This window comes from Ochotona curzoniae, unplaced genomic scaffold (genome assembly GCF_017591425.1).
Source record: "Ochotona curzoniae isolate NIBS_2020 unplaced genomic scaffold, NIBS_Ocur_1.0 contig_2692, whole genome shotgun sequence".
NCBI classification, from domain to species: Eukaryota; Metazoa; Chordata; class Mammalia; order Lagomorpha; family Ochotonidae; genus Ochotona; species Ochotona curzoniae.
In genome coordinates this window covers 974,958-1,000,130 of record NW_024465556.1, presented here as the reverse complement: position 1 = coordinate 1,000,130, position 25,173 = coordinate 974,958, and the positions used below count along the sequence as shown (strand labels likewise).

At 37.2% G+C, this 25,173-nt stretch overlaps 1 protein-coding gene and 1 long non-coding RNA gene across 3 annotated transcripts; one reads left to right on the top strand and one right to left on the bottom strand.

The window, feature by feature from the left end:
* The first annotated feature begins 796 nt into the window (after positions 1–796).
* LIPF (lipase F, gastric type) lies at positions 797–12,197 on the top strand. 2 transcript variants are annotated; one of them, XM_040975763.1, is made up of 9 exons: positions 797–901; positions 1,069–1,186; positions 2,106–2,205; positions 3,349–3,458; positions 5,714–5,850; positions 7,757–7,903; positions 9,527–9,598; positions 10,026–10,097; positions 11,961–12,197. In XM_040975763.1, exons 1-9 carry the CDS (start codon positions 797–799, stop codon positions 12,195–12,197), a joined length of 1,098 nt encoding a protein of 365 aa, XP_040831697.1. The 2 variants fall into 2 exon arrangements, with proteins under 2 accessions (XP_040831697.1, XP_040831696.1); XM_040975762.1 differs by having other exon boundaries at positions 2,007–2,205.
* On the bottom strand, positions 1,530–24,092 carry LOC121153315. The gene is made up of 3 exons (XR_005883380.1): positions 24,002–24,092; positions 6,466–6,650; positions 1,530–1,594 (listed from the first exon to the last, which is right to left on the bottom strand). It is a non-coding gene; the product is annotated as an uncharacterized LOC121153315 (long non-coding RNA).
* Between the last annotated feature and the right edge of the window lie 1,081 nt (positions 24,093–25,173).

The window sequence follows — 25,173 nt, the reverse complement described above, 5'->3', positions numbered from 1 at the left end:
CCCAGAAGCCAATATACATTTCTTTTATGAGGTTTTGTATCTAGTAGGATCATCAATTAGACTATCTTCAATATAAAAAAAATCATTTATTATATAACAAGCGCATTTTTGTCACAGGCTCTACTGCACTTGACCTGTGTTGCTTTATAACTAAAGAAATACATAGGTAATTTCAATATGATAATGTCAGCCAAAATAAATAAATAAATTGCATAAAATTGAATTCACACATTACTCTAAATATGGTAACTTTTTGAGCAAGTAATTACAGTTCTAAATCCACATAATAACCTCAAATCAGTAAATATTTGTCAAATTGCTATTATAAACCATTTCTTAAAAAATCATAGTTCTTTTTAAAAATCTATTTTAAAAATAGACTTAAATGCATGTTATATGAAGGACAAATCTAGAAAAGTCAAATAACCATATACCCTAACCCATTTGGGAGCTATCAAAAAGTTGGCAAAAAGTCTTAAACAGAAGGCATCATAAAAATAGGAAGTTATGTCAGACAACTGGAAGACATGTTTTGCCAATTAAGATTCCTTCAATGCAGTTTGAAAATCAAGTGAGAAATGTTCTTTAACAAATAGAGACAGAGTGAAAACATATTCGATATTTAGATTTCTGCTGACATGCACACACCACAGTTTATTGCTCAACAGAATATAATCAGGCTCAAACATGCTCTACTTTGCATGACAGGAAAGCTTCTGCAAAATATTAGCATTGCATTAGTGAAACAGGTTAACTTTGGGGTGGACTATTTTTTTTTGTTTCAGGTCAGCCCAAAATGTGGGTGCTTTTACCAGTGACCACATTGCTATCTGTGCTGGGAGTTACACATGGCCTCTTTGGAAAATTAGAACCTACAAGCCCTGAAGTGCATATGAATATTGTAAGTTACTGGGGAAAACAAAATCTCTTAAACTAAGACATAGTACCATGATTCAGACTTGTGATGAATTTAAACTTTTATGTGACGAATTAAAAATAATTATCAATATACCATTACATGGATTCAAAAGGGGAACTAAAACAAAGCTGTGGTTTTTTCTCGCCTAGAGCCAGATGATTTCCTACTGGGGATACCCAAGTGAAAAATATGATGTTGTGACTGAAGACGGATACATTCTTGAGGTCAACAGAATTCCTTATGGGAAGAAAAATTCAGGAAATAGAGGTATAAGCTTCTCTTCCTCCTTTCCCTCTCTTTCCTTTTTACTCTTTCATCTTCCTTCTTTCTAATTTCCCTCTCCTTCCTCGCTGACTCCTCCATCGTTTCATTCCCTCCTTTCACTTCTTACTAAAGAATGAATAAGATTTGCTTATTCTATAAATGCAACAACTAAGTCATCCCTTCAGTCTTCAAAGAGAACATCATCAAGTCAATAAGATATATAAAACAATAATAATGTATGATAAGCTCAATACTACAACCATACAAGTTGTACTGCTGAAGGCACCTAATCTAGTTAAGAGAAGCTATTCACAGAACGCATAACTTACCTGAATCCTGGAGTGTCAGGAGGTGGTAGCCAGCGCCCATGTTCCAATGGAACGGATAGGTGAGCACTTTGAAGCTCATTTCCTAAATAGATAAAGGATGTTTGTGATATACAACAAGAATTTCTTTTTCTCATTATAGAAATATTTTGAATTTCAAGAAAAATAAAGGCTACCCATGACTTTTCTATTCATGGCCTACTTTAATAACATCACGCTGAAATTTTTTTGGCTATGTTTATCAATCATTTACCAAAGTACAATTGGCATACACCACATTGAATATATATAAACTGCAAGATTGTAGGTTGTAGGTTTGGGCATCTGAGATAGCAATAAGCTGAAAAATCATTAGCACAGTTAAGACAGTATTGTGAAAATGTTCAACTCAATCAGATGTGTTTAATTCTAGTCACATGAAAGCCTGCTTCTGAGTTCATGTCAACCTTAAAACAAGAAACACGTTTATGAGGTTTTGAACCAATTTTCTTTTGTAGGCCAGAGACCTGTTGTACTGTTGCAGCACGGCTTGCTTGCCTCAGCCTCAAACTGGATCGCCAACCTGCCCAACAACAGCTTGGCCTTTATTCTGGCAGATTCTGGCTATGATGTGTGGCTGGGGAACAGCCGAGGAAACACTTGGTCCAGAAGAAATATATACTATTCACCAGACACCGTTGAATTTTGGGCTTTCAGGTAAAGAAGGGGATTAATTTGAAATGGACAATTAACAAATATTGAGCTGTAAAGCTTGGTCATCCACCTTCTTCCAACCTGGTGCCATTTAAACCAATCACACCCTCAGCAGGAGAAGGAAGTCTTTATTTTTGAGGAGGAAGGTGGGAAGGGGGGAGAGAGAGAGATAAACAAGATAAATAGAGAGAATGCCTCCATGTGTGGGTTCACTCCCCAAGTGTCTGCAGCAGTAGGGGTTGGACAAGGCCAAAGCAGAGAGTCAGCAACTCAGTCTGTGCTTCCCAGGTGTGTGGCAGGGGGTCTAACTCCTTGAGCAATCACTGATGCCTCTCAACATACATACTTTTAAGTGAACTAGAGGTGGAATCTGGGTTTGAACCCAGATCTTTTAATGCTGGTTGTGAATATTCCACACAGCATCTTAATCTCTTGGTCAAACATCCATCCCAAGAAAGCCGTTTTTATTCTACCTCCTGTTGCTGGGCACCTTGTGCCTTATTCTGGGAAGTAGTGATGGGGATGTAGAACAGAAGAGATTTTGGTTGACGCACAAAAATGTTTCAGAGTTCCAGGAGCTGAGAGGAAATTTATGCATCTTGAGTGTAATGAAGAACGAGAGGGGATAATGTAGAAGGATAAGAAGGATATTTAGCCAGACCCAAATCCGGGAGTGCTCTGTGATGCTTGGAGGAAATTCTAGAAGCAATGAGAAGCCACTGAAAAGTTTCAAACTGGAGAGCTGTATAATTCATTTTCATTTTTTTAAAAAAGCCACTCTTGCTTATTTGTGAAAAATAAGAAAAAAAGAGCAAAATTCGTATTAAACAGCCCCAGAATGTGGCATATAAATGCTTATTAAATGTGACATTTCATTTCAGGGATAGAAATCATTTTTACCTTATACCTTGTTTGGATTAAATTGCGGCTGTAATGCTGAGCTTCAGAAATGATGTCAGTTGTTTATAAGAAACCATCCCAAAGGGCATTCATCACTCACTAATGGTCCTTAAGTAGTAACGTTTAGAGAAAGTGCATCTACATTTCTACATCTCAAAGGGGGCTTTATTTAGAATTATGTTGAATTTTTAGAAACGATTTTAAGGAAATGAGTTCCACTTTACTCTGCCTTTTATTTTCTTGCAGCTTTGATGAAATGGCTAAATTCGATCTTCCAGCCACAATCGACTTCATTGTTGAGAAAACTGGACAGGAAAAGCTGTATTACGTGGGTCACTCCCAGGGCACCACCATTGGTAAGTATAGGTGATGGCTCCATAGCTTAACCATTGTGGATCACTTCCTAGTGGTTATGGCAGACATACAGGTAGACACATTGTTTTCCATTCATTCTACAAGATAATGTCTACAGCAATCCAATGACACAGGGAAAATGTGTTTTACTGGTTTTGTATTGATGGGCGAATAATTTGTACTAGTTAATATGGGTTGTTACCAATAATGTGGTTCAGATGTCAACTAAGGTGTTCTTACCCCTTGTCAGCAGTATATATTTCCTATATTAAATTTATTCTGTTTGCCCAAACACATCGATAGAGAGCCTTTGATGCGTCCAAAATATATAGCAATAAATATGATAGATTAAAATATCCATGTGATTTACGTTCTAGTGTGACGAGTCAAAGAAAATAACAAAAATAAAGTAAAAGATATAATATAATAGGTAATGGCAATGTTATGGACAGAAAACCAATCAAAGAAGAGTAGCAGGGGTTGCTCGAGGGCTGCTGTGATTTTAGATAGTAAGGGATGAAGGAGGTGAGGGAATGGGGCGTGTATATGCCTCGCCGACTGAAGTACCAGGAAGAGAGAAGACAAAGTTTACAGTATCTGAAGCTGGAGCATACCTAGCATGCTAAAAAGCCATGTGGATGAGTCCAAGAGAGGGCAGGAGAGAGAGTATTAATTACAGAAGCTGAGGAGGGCACACTGCACAGGACTCTTTGGTACTGCAGGGCTATCTGCTTTCACAGGGTACAGAAGGAAACCACACGGATTTAGAATGGAGGAGTTGAGTCATTTGTCATGGAATCCCTCTAGTTGCTGAATAATAAGGAAAGGAGAGCATACAGACTCTCTTAGAGAACTCGTTCAATAACCCATGCTGAACATGATGGCGACATGGATGCAGTAATGATGTCAGCTGTGACTGTGGCAGTGATCCATCCATGGTCAGGGTCAGCATGTTTCTTCTTCTTTTTTTAAAGATGTATGTATGTATGTACTTATTTACTTGAAATGCAGAATTACACAGGACAAAGAAAGAGAGAGAGATCCTTCATCCACTTGGTCACTCCCTAACTGCCCAGACGGCCATAGCAGTCATGGCTGGGCCAGGCCAAAGCCAGGATCCACAGGGCTTTACCTCTGGTAAACGGAATGGCAGTGCCTGAAGCACTTAGGCCAGGCTCTGCTCCTTTTCCAGGCCATTAGCAGGGAGTAGGAACAGAAGTGGAGCAGCTGGGACAAGAACCAGCACCTCTAAGGGACGCAAGCACCACATACTGCTTAGTTTAACCCAGTGAGCCTAGATGCAAGCCTATCTGGAAGGTTTTGTTTGTTTTTTCTTCAAGTCATTTTTGAGACTCATCGATTTGTCACTACTAATAATGAAACATCTTGTTCTATGTAGTTTGACTATAGACAGTCCAACTTATTAACATTTTGGTGCTATCCTAGTCTGCTAATACATTACTGCCCATATAAACAATTAGTTCCAGACAAACGCTCTGTGTTTACTGGGTATATATGTTTGAATTTTCTTAGTTACTAACCTATCAAATATCTGCTTTTTTAAGGTATCATGGTAAATTCTTTACATGATTTGCCACCTTAAGTTGTTAAAAAAAAAAAAGAAGAAGAAGAAAGCAAGAAACAAAGAAAGAAAACTAATGTAGTACTCATTACTAACTCCAAAATTCAGGCAGGAAATAGAAGCTCTTTAAGATTTGATAACTAATCCAAAATCAAAAGGTTAATAAACAACAGAATCATAATTTAAATACAGTTTGGTTTTAATTTAAACTTCTACTTCTAAAATTTCTACTCCATATTCTACTTACGTTAAGTATTAATAATCTAATTGTGATGAAATGACAATGAATTTTCATTTGTCACAATCTATATCTTATGATCATTATTATCCAAAATGTGGTATATTTTCTAAGGTCAGAAAAAAGTAATTTTAAATAGCTTATTATAAATTTAAGTTCTGGCTGTGTTTCACACAAAAAAATTATCAAAAATCAAATAAATATACTCAAATCTGATTACAGTTACCAAAGAAAAGTCATAAATTTTCAGGTTATGTCAAATGTCACTCTCAGTAGATCCAAGATAATATCATACATGTGAAATACATGTGAAAATGCCACAATGCATGCTTTTATAATATCACACACATGCAAACAGAAAAGTGCCTGCACACACAAGCATACACACACATGTATATGAGTTTTTTTCCCTTTAAATGATTCCTTGTTTATTTCAGGTTTCATTGCTTTTTCTACAATTCCCAAGCTGGCTGAAAGAATCAAAACTTTTTATGCATTAGCTCCAGTTGCCACTGTGAAGTACACAAAGAGCCTTATAAACAAACTTAAATACGTTTCTCCAACCATGTTCAAGGTATGTGACGCTCTTTCATTAAATATAAGACATCTAGTTGCTCATAAGTTCAAATTCACAGAAGGACAATAGAACAACTGGTAGACCATAAAAAATGGTTCTGTTCACCAATATATGAATTTAATAACAATGACCTTCATCAAATCCCCTGTACCATCTGTGAGAGCCCCATTTGTTTGTTCTTGACTAGCTTTCTGCAGACTAGCTGTGCTTATGAATGTCTTGCTTCTTCATATTTTATTTCATTTGCTCACATTTCATAACTGTCAGTTGAAATTTCACTACTGGTGTAAGGGATCAGGAATAAAAACAAAGCAAAACTGTTAATTAAGCAGCTTAACCTAGGAGGGCTATAGAAACTAGAAATAGAAAAGGAAAAAAATGGAAAGGGAAGGGGAGACAGAGAAAAAAAGAAATGCATGGCTGTGTGAGCCAATGGCTTGAGGCTTCTCATCAAACGCTCCTGCCTTCCCTAGAAGCTCCTTCCGCTTGCAATGGGGATTTCATGGGACAGTGACAGGGACTCATCTCAAAACCACAAGTATTAAGTGTTTCATCCTATAGACATGCTGGCAGAAAATGATCAATATTTTCAAAAATGTATTTATTACTTACTTATTTGTTTGAGAGATTGTGGGTGATAGAGGAGAATGCTCCCATCAGTTGGCTCACTCTCCAAATTCCTACAGAAGCTGGACCAGGTAGAAGTAGGTAACCAATCCCAGCCTCCACGGCAGATGGCAGGAACCAGGTTCCTTCAGTCATCACTGCTGCCTCCCAAGCTCTTCACTGGCAGGAATCTGGAGTCAGGAGTTGGAGAAAAGATTCAAACCACACGGCGCTCCAATAGAGATTCAGGTTTCCTAACTAACTGGGCTGAACACTTGCTCCAAATATCTTTTGTTTTTTTTTTCTGATGCTTAGTACACTGATTCCAATCACTGAAAGCACCATGCACAAGTGCAGATGCATGCATGTGCACACACACACACACACACACACCACTACCCTGGAGGAAAACCAGTCAGTATAAAGTACAATATTACTATTGCCCTTTTAAATTATCTATTTCTTTTCACATTGTGTTAATATATATCTGAAGCCTAGGAGACTGTACTTATAGTCAAACTTGACTTAAAACTTTTCTTTGAAGACTAAAATTCTGTGATTAGTTTTGTTTTTATTGGTAAATTGATCCAGTACACGTTATACCCAGATTTTTGAATAGGAAATTCAGAGAGTGCACGAAAAAGGCAAAAAGCATTCAAACTCAAGGCAGAGACTTGGTTTGGGATTACAGACTTACATGAATCACATGATTCACATGATTACAGATTACATGATTTAGTTCTACTTAGTGTAAGATACCAACTGATTAATTCATGTTTCCTTATATGTGTAATGGAGATAATAAAATATCTCCTTTCCTCCAAACCATTTGTAGCAAATCTTTTTAATCCTTAAGCAACTAAATCCAGCTGCTTCCCTAAAGATTCTGCTAAAAATATGGCTCAGACCAACATGTTCCACCCTGATCTTTTCAGAATTCAAGATTGAAATTGCATGTCTCATAACTGTGGCAGTCTGCCAGGTTTTATCAATGTATTCCATAATGGGCATAAGAGAGGTGATAACTCTGTGTCATACACTGTCTCGCGGTGGACAGTCCAGCTAGCAGGGTGACAGTGGTGGACAGTCCAGCTCGCAGGGTGACAGTGCCCACCCAACACTGCTCTCCGCTCTGTGTATTTCAAAAGTTCAATCTGAGATTCAATAAGAAACAGCATGTAGGAATAAGAAAATACCACTAGCCTGATCGCATCTGCAGAAGCCCATTAGAAAAATGAACGAATCATTTCTGAAGCCTGAATTCTGCAATCCACCTAATGATGCTTGTATTTTGCAGGCTATATTTGGTGATAAAATATTCTTCCCACAAAATTTCTTTGACAAATTTCTCGCCACGCAAGTGTGTACCCGTGAGACGCTGAATGCCATCTGCAGCAACGCCTTATTTATCATTTGTGGCTTTGACAGCAAAAATTTGAACATGGTTTGTATTTGCATTTCTGAATATTCCAAACAGCTGTTGATTGAAATAATACTTTATAAAATAGCAATCATGTGTGGAAGTAGTATTTTGTGACATCTAGGAGTAGCTCTGGAACTGTCTATGATACCTGAGCGAGTGTGAAAAAAATCATGCCACGGCTCTCAATTTTGTTCTTCATCTCTCTCCCTTCCATTGTCCCTGAGCTAAATTAAGAGCAGACAGAAAAAAAACAAAGCCGACTCATGATTTCCTTGTGAGCTGTTAACTAATTGCTGTGACATTTAAATTCTATGAAGGAAAGGACGCAACATGTATTTGATCTTTTTTTGCGAAAAAACTTAAAGACTAGGCATTGAACAAATAGTCTTGTAAGCATTCAAAATGCTGATTGTCATTCCCATAAATTTCAAAAAGCACATTTCAGAGAAATTGCTTTTCTAAAACCGTATTCAATTATTTTTAATTTAAATTTTCAGTCATTTAGCATTTAGTTGAGGTTGGTACATAGTTAAGGTCAGCCTAAATCCAAACCATACCTTTGTAAATTATTTAAAACTTTTGATCTTAGTTTCCTCATCCACAAAAACATTTGGTTTATTGTGAAAGTCAAGTGAGGCAATATATGTAAAACACGTAGAATAAAAGTGACTATTACATATCTTCAACTGTCCCTGTCCAACAACTCAGTTTAGTCACAAGCTCTCGAATACCTTAGAAAATCAAGTGCGTTGGAATGAAGGTATAGATCTACAAACACTGGTGAAAACACAGATAAAGCTCCTGGTTTCAGTTTTTTCCCTCAATAGTAACTATCTCTGGATATTTTATGAAGGAAGAAACTCTTTGGTTCCCCCCGTGAAAAAAAAAAGTCCCCCACGAGTCTGGATATGTTTGTCATTTTGTAGAGGAAGTTGAACAAATCGGCCTTATCGTATGAAGAAAAAGCAGTATTGCATAATGAGAGAGAGCTTTATGGGAAAATGACAGTAAACTAGAGGCACAAGAACCATAGGGAATTAGAGATGTTTTCTGCATGAAAATCATATGGAGAGCGGTTCCAATTCCCTACGAAAAGAACTGATGTGTTGGTTTGTCCATGGTCATTCATGCAGGGGCACTGAAGCCCACCAAGAATCAATCTGTGTAATCCCAAAAGGGTGCTTACGTTTACCACCTGGGATCTAAGCAGGGTGGATTAAGGCCCTTGGCAGGAGGACAAAATTGAAAATATATACACTCATATATATATAAATTTCTATATATTAGATTTCTGTGACTTTGCAATGTGAGAATACTTAATTTGCTGGACTATTGTGCTAAGTACAGAAGACTAACATTTTAAGAATTTCAGAGACTTACACTCTGACTCTGCTCTCTTCAATGTGGGACACTGGGCTTCTCCGGCCTACCTTAAGCTCTACTTTCCATTTTAATAAAATAGAGATGAGTGATCATTGGGTGGCTAAAAATGAAGATGACAGATATAGCTGTACGTTGGAAATTTTACAGTGACATACAGCTATACTGTTCATATCCTTCCCCTAAATCTGGATCAGGAAACCTAGGTCTCAGCATTTTTTGAGAAGCTAAGTACATACATGTATTTGTGTGTGTGGCTTCCAGAGTCGCTTGGACGTGTATGTAGCACACAATCCAGCGGGAACGTCTGTGCAGAACATGCTCCACTGGACCCAGGTACCGTTTCTCGAATCCTGTTAAACCTGTTCCTGAGACCTAAGCACTTTGCATTTATCTAAAGCATATTCTTAAAATGCTCTACCAAATACTCCTGGCAGGTAATGACTTTGGCATAAGACTGCTACATAAAAAAACAATCAATTCATGTAAATGTTACGGAAATCAGTGCTTTGATAGCAAAGGAATGGATGATTTTTATGACCTGATATGGAGGAAAAATTGTTTAAGTCAGAGCTGCATTTAAATGTGCAGAAATGCTTTATTCTAAAAGCTTAATAAAAAAATTTTACAATGGGAAAAATATTTTCCAATAATTGCTTAAATTAAAAACAAACTACATGGGAATGTTTGGTTTTATTTTTCATCTAATAAGGAGAATTTCAATCTGTTTGTGCGGTTTTGTTTGTTGTTGTTTTTGCATTAGGCTGTTAAATCTGGGAATTTTCAAGCTTATAACTGGGGAAACCCAGTCCTGAACATAGAACACTTCAATCAGGTAAGGCACATAAAGTTGACATTAGATTTGAAAAACAGAAAGTTAAATGTGACAATGATGATACCTATGTATAGGTTTTGTAAAGAAATGTTGAAGGCTCCTTTTCTCATGGGACCCAAGCCATGCTGCTGATTCAAGCTGCCCTCCAAAAACCCTTCCTGTGTGAGAAGTTATCACCAACCTACCGCCAATACACAGAGCACCCCAGTATCCCAGTCCCCCAGAACACTGTTCCCTCCTGTATGAAGTGCCATTAACTGGTACAGCAAACTGGTCATTTGAACTGTTCATGACATGGGTTTTGTTAAACACCACTGTTCACTAATGACAGCCAGAGGAGTGGTTTTCCTGGGACACATTGCTCTATTTCTTTTAATAAGAAAAGACCATGGGTTTGCATCATGGGCAGGCTGGAAATATTTTGCAGCAGACAGATGCCTTGTGGAATAACAGGTGCACGTTAAGCAATCCTTATACTTGTGGCACCAAATGCTTAAGCATTGCAGCTCATCCTGTTAACTGCCACTATGAATTTGGGCAATACTCTATTCATCTCTCTACCGGACTCAAGAAACCAGGTAAACTTTCACCTTTTAAGAGACTAAATTCAGACCAGAGAAGGATCCGAGTGACATTATTTTTAAATACTATCTTCTTCCTTTTCACCCACTACTAATTTTATTTTCTTCTCCAAGTAATGCTTGAACAACTCTACAAACTTTCATCTTTTTTATGACTCATAAGTTGGAAGGAATTTGTCTTCATAACAACATCCTTTGTGCAGAGATCTTATTTCTCCTTTATAATACCTTACTGATGTCTTTAAAGAGATTTTCAGAACACTATGTGACCAAATTTCTTTTGAAAATACCTTCTCAAATCCTTCTCCAATCCTTGCCCAGAAAGCTTTGTTTCAGCCTCCCTCTAAGTGGGAGCATTAGCTTTGACACTCAAGTGAGACCTTGGAAGACCCAACCACCAAGACTTTCTTCATATGAGGAAACGGAACAGGAAGTATTAAAATATTTTTTAAAATGTGACAGAAAATGTTTTGCTATGGCAAACTATTACATGGAGGTACAAAACGGAAGCTTAGCGTGTGGGATTAGTATTCTTGAAAGTCTAATCTTAAAAAATTCTAACAATTATCTGGATGGTAGGACCTTTAGAAGTGATTTTCTCCTCCCTTGTTTATAAATCTCCTTAAATCCGTGTGTTAACGGTGATTCTCCAGAAAGAGGAATAATGGGTTTATGATAAGATTCCTAATCATAGAAACAACATTTAGCAACATCAGACAAGCTTTCAACAAATATTGCTCAATAATTAAACTGACAGATCTATCTTCTGATTTTACTAGTAAGTTTATTTTAAGTCAAAGCCAAAAGAAACAATTCACTACTTTTTGAGTTCACACTTCAGAATGTTTGCGTAGAAAAATAAAACTTATTACAGCTTTAAATTAATCAAATCCACTTTGTGGAGCTTGAATTGAAATTCCAATTTTTAGCTTATAAGAATTGCTATCTAAAGCTTTGCTGTTCATAGGGTAGTTTGGGACATGACATCAACAGCCAAAAATATCACAAATGCAGAATAGCCAGGTACTACCCCAATGTACTGAATCCTTATTTTGTTTGAATAGCATCCTCAGGTGATTGGGTAGGCCTATCAAAATTGAGAAACATTTAAGTCTAAAACATATTGCATCCACCTTCCTGTGTGGACAAAAGTGGCTTTCTCTGGACAGTGTTAGAATCTGCTTACCAAACTGAGTTAGGGAACATCACACCTTCTATCAAAGAATAACTCCTACTAGCATGGTTACTGAAATTCACATTTTTTCCTATTCATACTTTTTAGCCCACACCTCCCTACTACAATGTGACAGCCATGAACGTGCCAACTGCAGTGTGGAGTGGCGGCCAAGACTTGTTGGCTGATCCTGAAGATGTTGACCTTTTGCTTCCGAAACTCTCTAATCTGATTTACCACAAGGAGATCCTTCCTTATAACCACTTGGATTTTATCTGGGCAATGAATGCTCCTCAAGAAGTCTACAATGAAATGATTTCTATGATGGATAAAGATAATAAGTAGTTCTGGATTTTAAGAATCATCCCCTTATTTTCCTGAAATTCTTCTCTCCTACACAGTGATCTGTAATGTGTTACATCTTTTACTTCTGTCTGTAATTCTGACTTTAGAAATATATTGCATGAACAAAACTCTGGTCATTTTCATTTTTTTTTTCCAATATAAGGAACTTTGATTTCTTTTAGTTGGAAAGTTATCTAGAAACACCAAAAAGAACCTATTGCTAGGGAGGTGAAACTTTTCTTGCAAGCACTATATTCCATTTCCAGTCTGGGACTGAATATTAACTCCACCTAGGCATGCTTCATTCTGACTAAATCACTTTGTACTGGCAGAACACTCAGTCTCTCCATCAGTACAGTGATGCTATTATTTGCTCTTTGTATGGCTAACCCCAGGGAAAAAAAACCAAAAAAGCCAATTGAGATTTAACTGAAATGAGGTCATCTCACTTTCACTTCCCAAGGAAAGGAAAGCCAGGGTAGGTTGGGAAGCCACAGGTAACCTCAAGCTGGATTCAGGAAGTTGGGTAATAAAGCACGTACCTACTGTAACTGCCCTGGCTCTGCCCTCTCACCTTTTTGGGCTTTGACCACAAAACATGAAACGCAAGTAAACTACTCTGCAATTATTGCCACCACGCTGGCAACTAACTGCAGGATCCAGAGCCATTCCCACTAACTTCTCAAACCGGTGCACATGTAGGATCCTGATGTTTTAGGTGACAGCTTTATGCACAGTGCCACAGCTATGACCCCATCTTTTTTTTTTTTAACTTATTAGAATAGTCAGGAGTAAACCTGTTCTCTACCCTGGAGAAGGATCCCACCTTTGTATTACATGGCTGCTTTCTGAGTAAGCATTCACGGAAAGTTACTGGAAAACAAAAACTGATCTGAGAAGCAAAGCAGCTCCCTGGGAGATAGCCTGTTGACATCATCTTACTGTTACTGCTCTAACACAAACTGCTGAAGGCAAAACTCAGTGTTGCTGATTCAGCAGGTCAGGTGTGAGTCTGAACTGGCTTTCTGAATAACTTCCTAGCTGGTACCCATGTTGTTAGTTAGGAATCCCTACTTGGAGAGTCATAATGTTGAGTCAGCTAAACAGACTGTGTTCCTTGGCACAATGACTTGCTTTCATTTGGTTATGCCTCAAAATCAAAAACAATTCCAAATTATAAGTAACTACAATATCTCTTAATAGAGACAATCCTCACATATTACAATGTGGTAGGTTTTATCTATAGTCCTTTGTACCCTACCTTTGATATTATCTTAATAATTAAAACAGAAGTTTCACAAATAATACTGTTGTTAATGACACTTTAGTTCACAGCTAAAGGATGCATTGGTTGGAGTTCAGACGCCAGGCACTGTATAAAGATTGTGTACGAGTGTCTGTCTATCCATCTATCATCTATTATCATTTATATTTTTCACTGATTAAAACTTTCCTCTGGGGCCTGGCAGCACGGTCTAGTGGCTCAAGTCCTCACCTTGAGCGCGCCGGGATCCCATATAGGCGCCGGTTCTAATCCTGGCAGCTCCACTTCCCATCCAGCTCCCTGCTTGTGGCCTGGGAAAGCAGTCGAGGACGGCCCAAAAATTTGGGACCCTGCACCCATGTGGGAGACCCAGAAGAAGTTCCTGGTTCCCAGCTTCGGATCGGCGCAGCACCGGCTGTTGCACTCACTTGGGGAGTGAATCATCAGACGGATGATCTTCCTCTCTGTCTCTCCTCCTCTCTGTATATCTGACTTTGCAACAAAAATAAATAAATCTTAAAAAATACTTTCCTCTATCGGTTGTAATAATCTTTCAAAATCAAACCTGAGTCTCAAGTGACCAGACAATATTTAGATATTTCAGATTACCAAAACATCTAGAAATCTATGCCACTAATAAGGAAATATGCTTTGTGGTTATATTACAATTGGCTCAAATCCTGCAGTGTTGTGGTCTTACAGTTCTAATATTGAACTTTTATGAAGCAAATTCAATAAATATTCAGAGTAGGCTATGTAATAAATAATGCTTTGGGGTGGAGGGAGTTCTGTTATTTAAAATAACCCCACAACCATTTTATTTTAAGCCTTAGAAACTATGGCAGCACCCAGACTTGCCACTAGAGGGCAGGTTAGATTTGGAGACTGCTCGTGTTTTTCTTCTAACCAGGGACACTTAGCTAAAAATCAATGCACGTCTTTGTCCACTAAGTATGTTAAGTCATTAAACTTAAAAAATGAAAGAAAAAAAAAGACTATCTAAAAATGAAAAACACCAAGAATTAGGCCTTAGAGAACTTTATATGCGGAGGGGATGGAAAAATTAGTACTTTGCTTATGACTTGGTGGGATGATAGCCAGAAAAAATAATTCAAAATTAGCAATATTATATCGATTTACCAAGTTGAGAAACCATGAATATGTATTTACAGTTTCACGGAAAACAGTGCGACCAGGGTTTCAGCGACTCCAATCCGTAAATGGACCAATATTTTAAGTCACCAAATTAATAACCCATAAATGATCGGAAGCTATATTGTACGTTGCGTACTTTAGCTACAACCTTTACATCCTTGTTACCAAAAGTAGGTGATTGTGATCTGCTTTTGTCACACCATGTTTCTGGGGCAGGTATTTGGCTGAGCAGTGAAGACAGCCACGTCCCGTGACAGAGTGCTGGTTTGCATGCTGTTAACACTCCTGAGTCCAGCTTCCTGCTTTGCCCAGCCTGGGCAAATAAATAATACTTTCTAATAAATAATATTCAAATTTAATTTGTTTAAAAAATAGCATTACTTTGCAGGTATAATTCATCAACAGTCAGTTGATGTTAAGTTCAGTTAAGAATGGGGCTCTCTGTACTATGTAGCCCAAATGAGAAGGCGAGAAGGAAAGAACTGGTTATTCTTGCTGCCCTCAAGAGATGCTTTTGTGCACACTAAGTTGCTCATAAGTTCCGATGCCCCGAGTCATCAGCTCATTGCTGTGTTTGAGGCACACATTTTAGAATACTTGGTTCTTATTACCAACACCCAGTTTCCCTGTTGACAAAGACATTCTTAAAGCTTGTACATCCCAATCACCTTACAAGTGAAAATCTCAGTCAAGAAAATGCCTAAATTCACTTATGTTACTGAATGTTTTCCAATGCAGCTTTCACAATTTTACAGGTACAATTTTATATGCATGCACTTATATACACAGAGTATTCTTCACGACTTGTGGTTGAAACTGTAACATAGTAACATGAACATGGTACAAGAAGTCAGTTCTAACCTAAGTTCTGCTGTAAACTTCCCGTTAATTTCAACTATTTTTTAAAGATATATTTATTTCTTTGAAAGAGTTATAGAGAGACAATGATGGCGGGAGGGGAGAATGGGGCAAAGGAGAGAAAGAACTCTTTTATCAGATGGCTTAGTATCCAGATGGCTGAAATGGTCGCCTGTGGGAGTCAGGAACAAGGGTTTCACCTGATGTCCCACGTGGGTTGTAGGCGCCATCTGCTGCTTCTTTTTCCACATCATTAGCAGGCAGCTGGATAGGAAATGGAGCAAAGCCAACCCTAATTCTTACTTCTCAAAGTAAAAGCACCACCATGCTCCTAAATTTGTAATTTGAAGTAATGCGGATTTTGGATGTTTTTACATAAATAAAATTTTAAAACATCAGATAAATTAATTGCTTTTGAAGCTCCCTGGCATTTGTAAAAACACAGAAATATTGAAATCTTGCATTCCTTCATCTATTAATGATTCATTACCATGAATTCTGCTTTTAGTCCCACAGGAGGATGGCCAGGAGCCCAGAGCCTCTTTCTGGGTCTCCCATGTGGGTGCAGGGTCCCAAGGCTCTGGGCCATCCTCTACTGCTTTGCTAGGTTACAAGCAGGAGGCTGGATGGGAAGCAGGGCTGCTGGGATTAGAACCTGCACCCTTGTGGGATCCTGGTGCTGCTAGGCTATTACACAGGATCCGGTCATCGATATGTTTTAAATTTTTTTTTAATTTACCCACTTTCAAAAAATTTTACGTTGATTCACTTGATATTTGAATCTTTAATTCTCTGGGAATTTCTTTTAATATTTAAAATATGGTAAAGCTTAATTTAGTTCCAAATGTTTAATTAATCTTTATAATACCAGATGGGAAATAATCCATTCTTCTTGAACAAATCTTAGTCAAGCCTTTATTATGTTAAGTTCCAATTTTAAAGTATGTTTTTATTGTAAAAGACTGTTGCATCATTCTACCTTTGCAATGTCAGAATGCACCCTACTTTCTAATACTTTATTTAGTATTAACATGCAAATATTAGTATATAAATATTTACATGTAAGCAGGGCTTGTAACTAACTTCAGCATTTCAAAAACTTTTAATATCATTCTGGCTTATCAGAAGCATTAGGAAAATGTCATTTGTTTTATGCTCTGCATTTGTGTAGCAAAGGAATTCTCTTCCCTGATAGTCTGATAAAATTCTAAATTTATAAGTTCTTCAGGTCTAATGCTTTCTTCATGAAGAAATCTTTAATTGCCCTCCACATTTCTTCTAAGATCAGTTCAAGTGTTCTATTACTTCTGGAGTTTAGGTTGATGATTTACATTCCACAATGAAGTTTTTCATTTCATCTGGAAATATCTGTAAAGCTAATGTGCTTCAATAATCTAAGAACACAGCATATAGGGTTTCCTATGAGTGCACTGCTAAATTATCTTTTATCAAAGTATTGTTCTAATTATACACTGTCTTCAAGCATTATTTTAATTTGTTTAAATTTTCTCTACACAGAATTTTCCGATTTTCTTGCACATTGCTTTTTCCCTGTTTATTTTATCTAAAAATTTATATTTTTTAAAGGCAGACTGACAAGGTGGGGAGAGAGGAAGAGAGGAAGAAAGAAATAGAGAGAGATCCTTCTGCTGGCTTAGTCTTCAAATACCTACAACTTAAAGATACTTAAAGAAGTTTAAGTTAGGGGCCATTGCCATGGCCTCCTTTGCCCACAAGTACAGGCTCCCATATGGACAGGTGTTCAAGTCCCAGCTGCTCCACTTCCCATCCATCTTCCACCCACATGGGAAACTCAGAAGAGGCTTCCGCCTCCCAGCGTCAGAAGGTTCATTCAGCCAGCCAACTGAACCAGTGGATGGCAGATCTCTCTGCTTCCCTCTGTAAATCTTTCAAATAAAAATAAGTAAATATTTCTTTTAAAATATGCTTAAATCGACCTCATGCCACTAAGTTCTGACTGTCTACCTTAGAAGCAAGTTTTCATAGAGGTGAGTTTGCAGTCATTTCTCTTCTGCGATCTGAGTGTGTACATATCATCTGAACCAATGTCGCAATTTCAACAATCCGTTCAGGGATAGTCTCCTTCAGAGGACTTGTATACGTGGAAAATTGAAATTTAAGAATCACTTTAAAAGCCTGGCTTCAATTTGTCAAATCAGATCTACAACTTTGTTATTTTTCCTTACGATTCCCTAGTACAGATAGAAATGTATTCAGTGCCAAGATTCCTCATGATTTTTCTAGTATTAAACCTGCACTGATTGCGGATGTAGAAGTTGACTGTGTGTGTGTGTGTGTGTGTGTGTGTGTGTGTGTGTGTGTGTGTGTGTGTCTGTGTGTCTGTGTGTGTGTGTGTGTGTGTGTGTGAGAGAGAGAGAGAGAGAGAGAGAGAGAAAGAGAAAGAGAGAGAGAGATTGAAGAACTATAAAGAGCCTGGATTTTCATCTTTAGTTCTCTGGTGGATTTGAAGGAGACCATTTGTGTAGAAGAGGTGTGATTGAATACAAAATTTCCTACATTTCCTGATGTTTTAAAACTCAGTCTACAAAACAAGATAGAAGAAAGAAAGGTCAAAACAATAACTGGGAAAGTGACAGCTGGAACTGAGTGGGGGCACTAGAAACTTTTTTTAACCTATACGACTGGGTTCACATTTCTATTTTCTGGAGGGAGTGTCTATACTTTGCTGAAAGGCTTCCAATCCCTCTGACCTCGAGGCACAGAACTCAAGGGCTGACTTGGCAGGACCAGGACTGAAGGTTCCATTAACACTGTCTTTCCCGTCATTGGCTGAGAACTCGCCTAACGAGACTGCCCCCACGGCACTTGACATATTTTAAGCCATGATTAATTGGCCTCCAGTTGAGAAACTCTTGATTGCGACATCTTCTGAGCTGTTTAAAACAGAGCATGTTCCACTGACAGCTGTCTCTGGAAGAGCTTGGACTCAAGCTGAAGCTACAAGGTCTTGACGACAATCACTCAGAAACTTAAGAGATCCGGTAATAGCTATTGTTCTAATGTCAGTGAGACGTGGGAAATCTTTGGTGAATACTGGTGAGGGGTATTGCGTTTTTACTCTACCACGTGAAGCGAGAGATAGCAGGAGCACAATGTGACTACCCCAAGTGGTAAAGTCATATTAGAGTTTTCTAGGTATGTCAGGGTGAGTCTTTCCTTTTGGAAAACTTTAGCATTTAGAGAACAGACCGAGTGTCACGATTCGAGCCTAGGAGGATCTAGCACTAGATATTTTCATGGACCTTTGTTTTCAGTTGTACCTGTAGGAGTTTGAGAAATAACTTCAGATTCATGTTTTTAAAATTCATTAGCTTTTTAAGAAAGCTTTTTATTGTCTTATTCCAACAGCCTAGATCACAATATTCTTTCTTAGCAGCAGAAAAGTCTGTAGGGTAGTGTGAATTAAATGACTGGTGAGCTGGTGACCTATGCTTTTGGAAATTATGAGTGAGCACCTTTCTGATATTTTCTGAGAGACACACAATTATCAATAATGAAAAGATCAAGGGAGTGAGGGATGAAAACAATGTTTTGCGTGAATGCGGATGATTTTGTCAGTAACATGCTCCTCTATGTCTCTAAAATGCAGTTCTGCATCTGAAGGGAGGAAGATGGGGATGAGCTCAATTTATGGCGTAAAATTCCCATAGACAGAGTGAAGATTTCCTCATTAATTTCATATATCCAGTAGTTGTTGTTGGTTTGTTTTTATAAAACAATTCCTTGTTTTCTACTTGTACAAATAAGCAACTTTCTCCAGTCTTTATGTTTAAAAAAAGACTAGTCGTTTTAGCATGCTTAACATTTCAGGTTGAAAATATATGGAACAACATTTCAAGACTGCAATATAGGACTTGCTTTATTTCATTTCAATACAACTTATTTCTATTTCCCTTCACTAATAATGTAAAATAAAAGTCTAATATTTTTACTTTATAATGAAATGGAGAGGGAAAATAAAAGTTTCTGGTTTGTTTTCTATTATTTAAACATTTGAAATAATAATAATTTGGAGAACAAGTGCTTTGTCCTTCATATTATGGTAAAGATGTGAACTATAGTACCCTTTAAATGTTTGCTATTCATTTTTCTTTTCTCCCTTGCACATGTTATTTCCAATTAACCCTAAGAATTTGTGTTTCTGCTTCTACTCTAGATTTGCCGCATAGAACCATTGTCCTCTTAATGTATTTTAAGGTCCTATCTGATCTGCCCAGTTTTTCTTCCTCTAATGCAAAGATATTTACTCCTCAAATGTAAGCCTGGAGCTGCTACTAAATAAGAAGCTGCTTTCATTCACTGACTAATCTCACTCTCCTCACTTTTTCTAATCCACTAAGTGTTTCACTCACAAAGAAGAAAAGCAAAAGCAACTTACACCTAGTTCTGATCTGCATTACTACTTATGGTTGTGTGATGTGAGTCTCTGTTTGTAAAAGGTGAAGAGTGCCAGGGCTTTCTAAAAGAAGCCAACGTAGGGACAAGACAAAAATCGACATTTTTCTAAGGCCCAGATCATTTTTTTGATTGAACATGCCTTGCAAAAAGAAAAGTGTGTCAGGTGCCAAAACATTCTAATTTGTAAACAACTACCTAGCAAATCCTTCATTTGGACTAACACTTCCAGCAGTTTTTATGAACCGAGATCTTTTTTTTAGAAATTTATAAAGCAAATCTTAACTCATATATCTGCTGAATAAAAACTATTTTTTATTTTATTGTTCAAATTTTCAATAATTCTGTAACTACTGACAAATTTTAAAGTTGACACAGAAATTTTTGTTACAATTTTAAATAGTTTCTAAAGACTTATTTTATGGCACTTTGTAAATATTAACAATGTAAAATAAAATTATTATGATTAGTATTAAATTCAATAAAATAGTCACTTGACATCTAATATTATCCATTGGGAAAATATCACATTGAATATACTTAAGTTTTATACCTTTTATAATTTTTATCCATAAGATCATATTCTTATTTCACTTTTTTTCTATGGATGTGTTACCAGAAAAGCCTGGTGGGTTCTTTCCTCAGCTTAGTATAGAAATAAAAAGCCGGGAATCTGTTGCAGACAGAAAAGTTTATTTGCAAAGGGACCAGGTGAGCAGGGAAGGGAGGAGGAAGGGAAAGCACCTCCCAAGAGAAAGCCGGGCGGTGGGCTGCCTCCGAGGGAGAGAGACACCAAAGGTTTGAGGAAGGGTCTTGGGATTTTAAGCATTCCCTGACCCCTCCTTGCTGGGCGGGAACTTACAGGTAAGATGTTCCCCATTGGTGGACGCTTAATCAGTTAGTAAGTGAGCGGGCAACGCTGGTGCCGCCCACCTGAAGGTGTGGCCAAAGACCTCAGCAGGCCTGGATGGTCTTTGATGCTTCATCTATTTTCACAGATATATATCCTAAATAGTATATCCCCTTGTTTGCTATTGCTTTATTGATGAATAAATTCTTCTTTGCTACAAAAAGTATACATGCATTAAAAAATCACTGTTTTCCTGCTACCATAGGTTGCATTTTAATTTTTAAATTAATTCTCATTTTAAAAAAAGATTTATTTATTTTTATGTATTTATTATTGGAAAGGCAGATGTACAGAGAGGAGGAGAGACAGATGGAAAGATATTCTGTCTGATGATTCACTCCCCAAGTGGCTGCAACGGCTGGAGCTGAGCTGATCAAAAGCCAGGAGCCAGGAACTTCTTTTGGGTCTCCCAAGTGGTGCATGGTCCCAAAGCTTTGGGCCATCCTCCACTGCTTTCCCAGGCCACAAGCTGGGAGCTGGTTGGGAAGTGGATCTGCAGGGATTAGAACTGTTGCCCATATGGGATCCTGGTGCATTCAAGGCAAGGACCTTAACCACTAAGCTATAGTGCCCGCCGGGCCCTAATTTTCATTTTTATTAGCATATAATTAGTCAAAGAATGATAAACTTATTGAACATTTAATGAATACAATTATGCAATTAAAGTAAAATTTCAGTAGTGATAATTCCTTATGATATGAATAGATCTCTTCCTATCAATTCATATATCCATTGATGATGATGATTATTAGCATAATACAACTAAAAATGTCATCAATTTTTGCCCAGTTTAACAATGGCTATATGTGCTAAGAAATCATGGTTACCTAATGTCATTCAATTCTTTGAATAATCTCTAAATCCTCTTTGTCACAAATCACATAATGGTGCTTCAACACCAGCTACTTTTGTGATCTAACTGCTAACAACTCAAGTATTTTAAAGCAAACAATTGAAACTATCTGATTTGAAGAGGTGAATTGCCTTGGAAGAGGATATCAATATTGCCAACTGCTGCTTTATTAGGGAGTCCTGTATTTGTTTTTTTTGTTTGTTTGTTTTGGTTTGTTTTTTTTGGTAACCTACCACAATCCCCCAGAAAAGGAATGAGTTAGATTATATTTCTTTGCAGAGTTAAAAAATAAGAACCTTCGTGGAGCCAGAAATTTTCAGAAATTGTACTGAAATAGTGTACATGGCAGTCAAAGGACCAGAATCCCACTCTTTCAAACTCTTTACATTTTGTAAGCCATTGATTTCTGTAATGTGAGGAATTGCACTGTATCTAGTTCTCCTTCCAGAAACCACTGCTTCCATTTTATGTAATATTATGAATACGTTCTAAGGTAATTACGTGGCCTTTATCAAGTCAATGGTTTTATCTGTAAGATTATAGTTTACTGAATTTTCCTTGAAATGTTTTCATTTTATTTTTTTATGTAAGTGATAAGAATATAACCAATCTTCTACAAAAAAATCTCTGCTCTCCTCTATCTTCAAGATGGGAATTAATTTTCTTAGTATAAATTTATGAAGTTTAGTTTCTGGGGCATAAGATATGAATGTTATTTAGAACTTCTAGTAAATATAGTAAGTAATATGGCTTCAAATAAGTTGTGCTGATCTATGCCCTAGTAATCCCAGAACACACCTGCTTTGCAACACGGCTTTCCTGTTCTTAAGTAGGTTATAAACACCTCGGCAAAATGCCCCACTCTTAATCATACGATCATATGAATCTTGACAATTTCAATGAAGACATCAAGTACCGCTATCACGTTAGGAGTTGCTTCTATAATTTTACATTAAGATTCTCCATCAAATAACCACTTGTATTATTTCTATTCCTATGGACTCAGTCCCTCTGTTGTTAATCTTCACAGAAGTGGAATTCTTGGGAATGAATTATTTTGAACTAAGTTGTTTTCTCTCATCGTAATTGTGATATTTTTTCCCACACTGTCAAATATGTCACGGAGTATCATTTTGTTGCATACATATAACAAAGTTGTGTATCCATTCTCTGTGTGTGTGCTTGGACTGCTTCCAGAACCTGCTATTCTAATTAAGCGGATAATTGACTATAGAAGCTTCTTAAAAAATTTTCCCTCTTTTAGTTTTATTTTTCCATAATTACAAACAGGACAATTAAAGTAAGAGTTCTCAATTTTCTTCCAACTACATAAATCTTTCCAAATCAAAGAACTGGCTGTTTGGACATTGACAACGAGGCTTTTCTATCATGTATTTACCCTTGTGTAAGCCCGTCTAATAAGTCTCTTCATGAAAAAAAAAAAGCAGGAGATAATTCTCCAGACCCAGAATAAATCTTTACATGAAATCAAAAGGAATTTCTGCAGAGGTGGTAAAAGATGCAACACCCGTGATCCCAAATAATTATACCCAGAAACAAATGGAAGTAGGTAAACATCCTTGAAGCCATGAGTGCTACAGATTAGTGTTTTGTGGATGGTGTCTCCGGTCTTCCACAAAAATATGATGTGTTACCAGTCCCAGACAACTGGGCAGACCTTTCTGGCACTCAACTTTCTCAGGTAACAAAAGTTAAGATAGCAAATGGAACTTCTTTAGATTACCCTGAAAGCTTAGGATGGTCCCACAAAGAGAATGACACTTATTTAACCTTTGAGTTTCCAGTTTTTTCAGAGTGGGTTCAAGATATGATCTGTCAAAATTCTCACTTCTTCACAAAAACAACTTCTTAGGGTATAAAAGTAAGATGATGCACACAAACATTATACAGTTTTGATCTTGAGCAAATTTTACATGGCAAATGTTGGCCATACAGACCAATTTTGTGGTCTGATCAGAAGCATGAACTCCAAGTCTTTGAGGTTGGCTCAAATAGTAGGCTCTAAAGCCATATGTGTTCTTGCCCTATAGTCTCCTTTTTGTAATAAACAACAACAAAAATGGAGACAAACAAAACAAAGAGCATATTTTGGATGCAAAGCATCAGAAAAGAGAATTCCTGTTCTCCCCATATCCCTGATTAAAAAAAAAAAATCAACAGAGTCTCTTCTTCAACTTGTTCATTCACATACTTTTCTCCTATTAAAGTTAAGAAAGGGAGAAATAAACCCCCACCCCCACAAAATTTACCATAAAGTGTAGGCACAGACCTACAAAAGATGGTTTTGGTTAAAAAAAGAAATTTACCTTGGCTTTGTTTTTTGGCAGTTGTCCCAGGATCTCATTTGCAGGTGTCCCAATATCCCATGGAGAAGACCGGAAACTCCAGGGGCTGGAATGATGGGATATCTTTCCTCATTCAATATGAAAGATGTGGCCAACAAGTCTATTAGAAAAAATAAACAGATTAAGCAAAGCAAGTATAGCAAATTTATTTGATTAAGTTTTATATGACATTAGAGCCTTCAAAAATGAGGATTCCTAAAGTTCCAAGAAAACATACATATTTGTATTATTACACTGATGAGGGACCATCTATGTAGAAATGTGACTGGAGAAAAAAGTATGATGTAATACTACAGACCGGGGTAGAGAAAGCAAGCATAGCCCGTCTGTTGCTATTTTTCTTCCCCTTTCTATGCAACATTCTGTCCTTGCAGATATGTGGCGTGACCTTTCTGAAAGGAGGGCTTTCAGGAAAAAAAAGGGCAAGAGTGACTTTTCTAGCTTTTATTGTTTGGAAAAAAAGAAATTCTGGTTCAACGGCTTGTTACAGTCGGAAAACCAGGGCAGCAGTTAGGAGAGCAGGGCAGGGTGAGGCATTATTATTGAGGTTGCATCAGAAGGAGGCCTTCTGATCTCTTATCAAAGAACTGAGTGGGTTCAAGTCTCATTCTTTTGGGAGTATTGTTGTCTGGTGCCTAGCACCATCAAAGCTGGAAGAGATCATGAAATCTCATATAGTCTGAAATCCTATTATTAGTCACCAACATATTTTGGATTGATTGTTTTCTTAATGACTGGCTTGTCTTTCAGATGAATTGATATAAAATATCTCTCTTTGTCTATAACAATACTCTTTCTCTTAAAATTATCTGTAACCACACATATTTTGAATTTCTCATTTCTGATTTTGAATGCTCTTTTTTTTTCCTTCTCTAACTGCTCTTGCTAAGACTTCCAATACTATGTTGAGTAAGATTGCTGAAAATGGACATCTTTGTCTTTTTCCACATCTTAAGGGAAATATTTTCAACTTCTCTCCATTCATTATAATATTGCTGATGTGTGGGACATGTGTACAGCATTTGTTATTATTATTATTATTATTATTATTATTATTATTATTATTATTATTATTTTAATTGGATAGTTAGATATATGGAGAGGAGCAGAGACAGAGAGGAAGATCACCCCTC

Excerpts from the sequence above, each read along its gene's own strand:
- LIPF (XM_040975762.1), top strand. The coding sequence starts at position 797 with ATGTGGGTGCTTTTACCAGTGACCACATTGCTATCTGTGCTGGGAGTT. Across the intron at positions 7,904-9,526 it reads ACAGCAAAAATTTGAACATG|AGTCGCTTGGACGTGTATGT; the intron begins GTTTGTATTTGC and ends TGTGGCTTCCAG. Across the intron at positions 9,599-10,025 it reads ACATGCTCCACTGGACCCAG|GCTGTTAAATCTGGGAATTT; the intron begins GTACCGTTTCTC and ends TTTTTGCATTAG.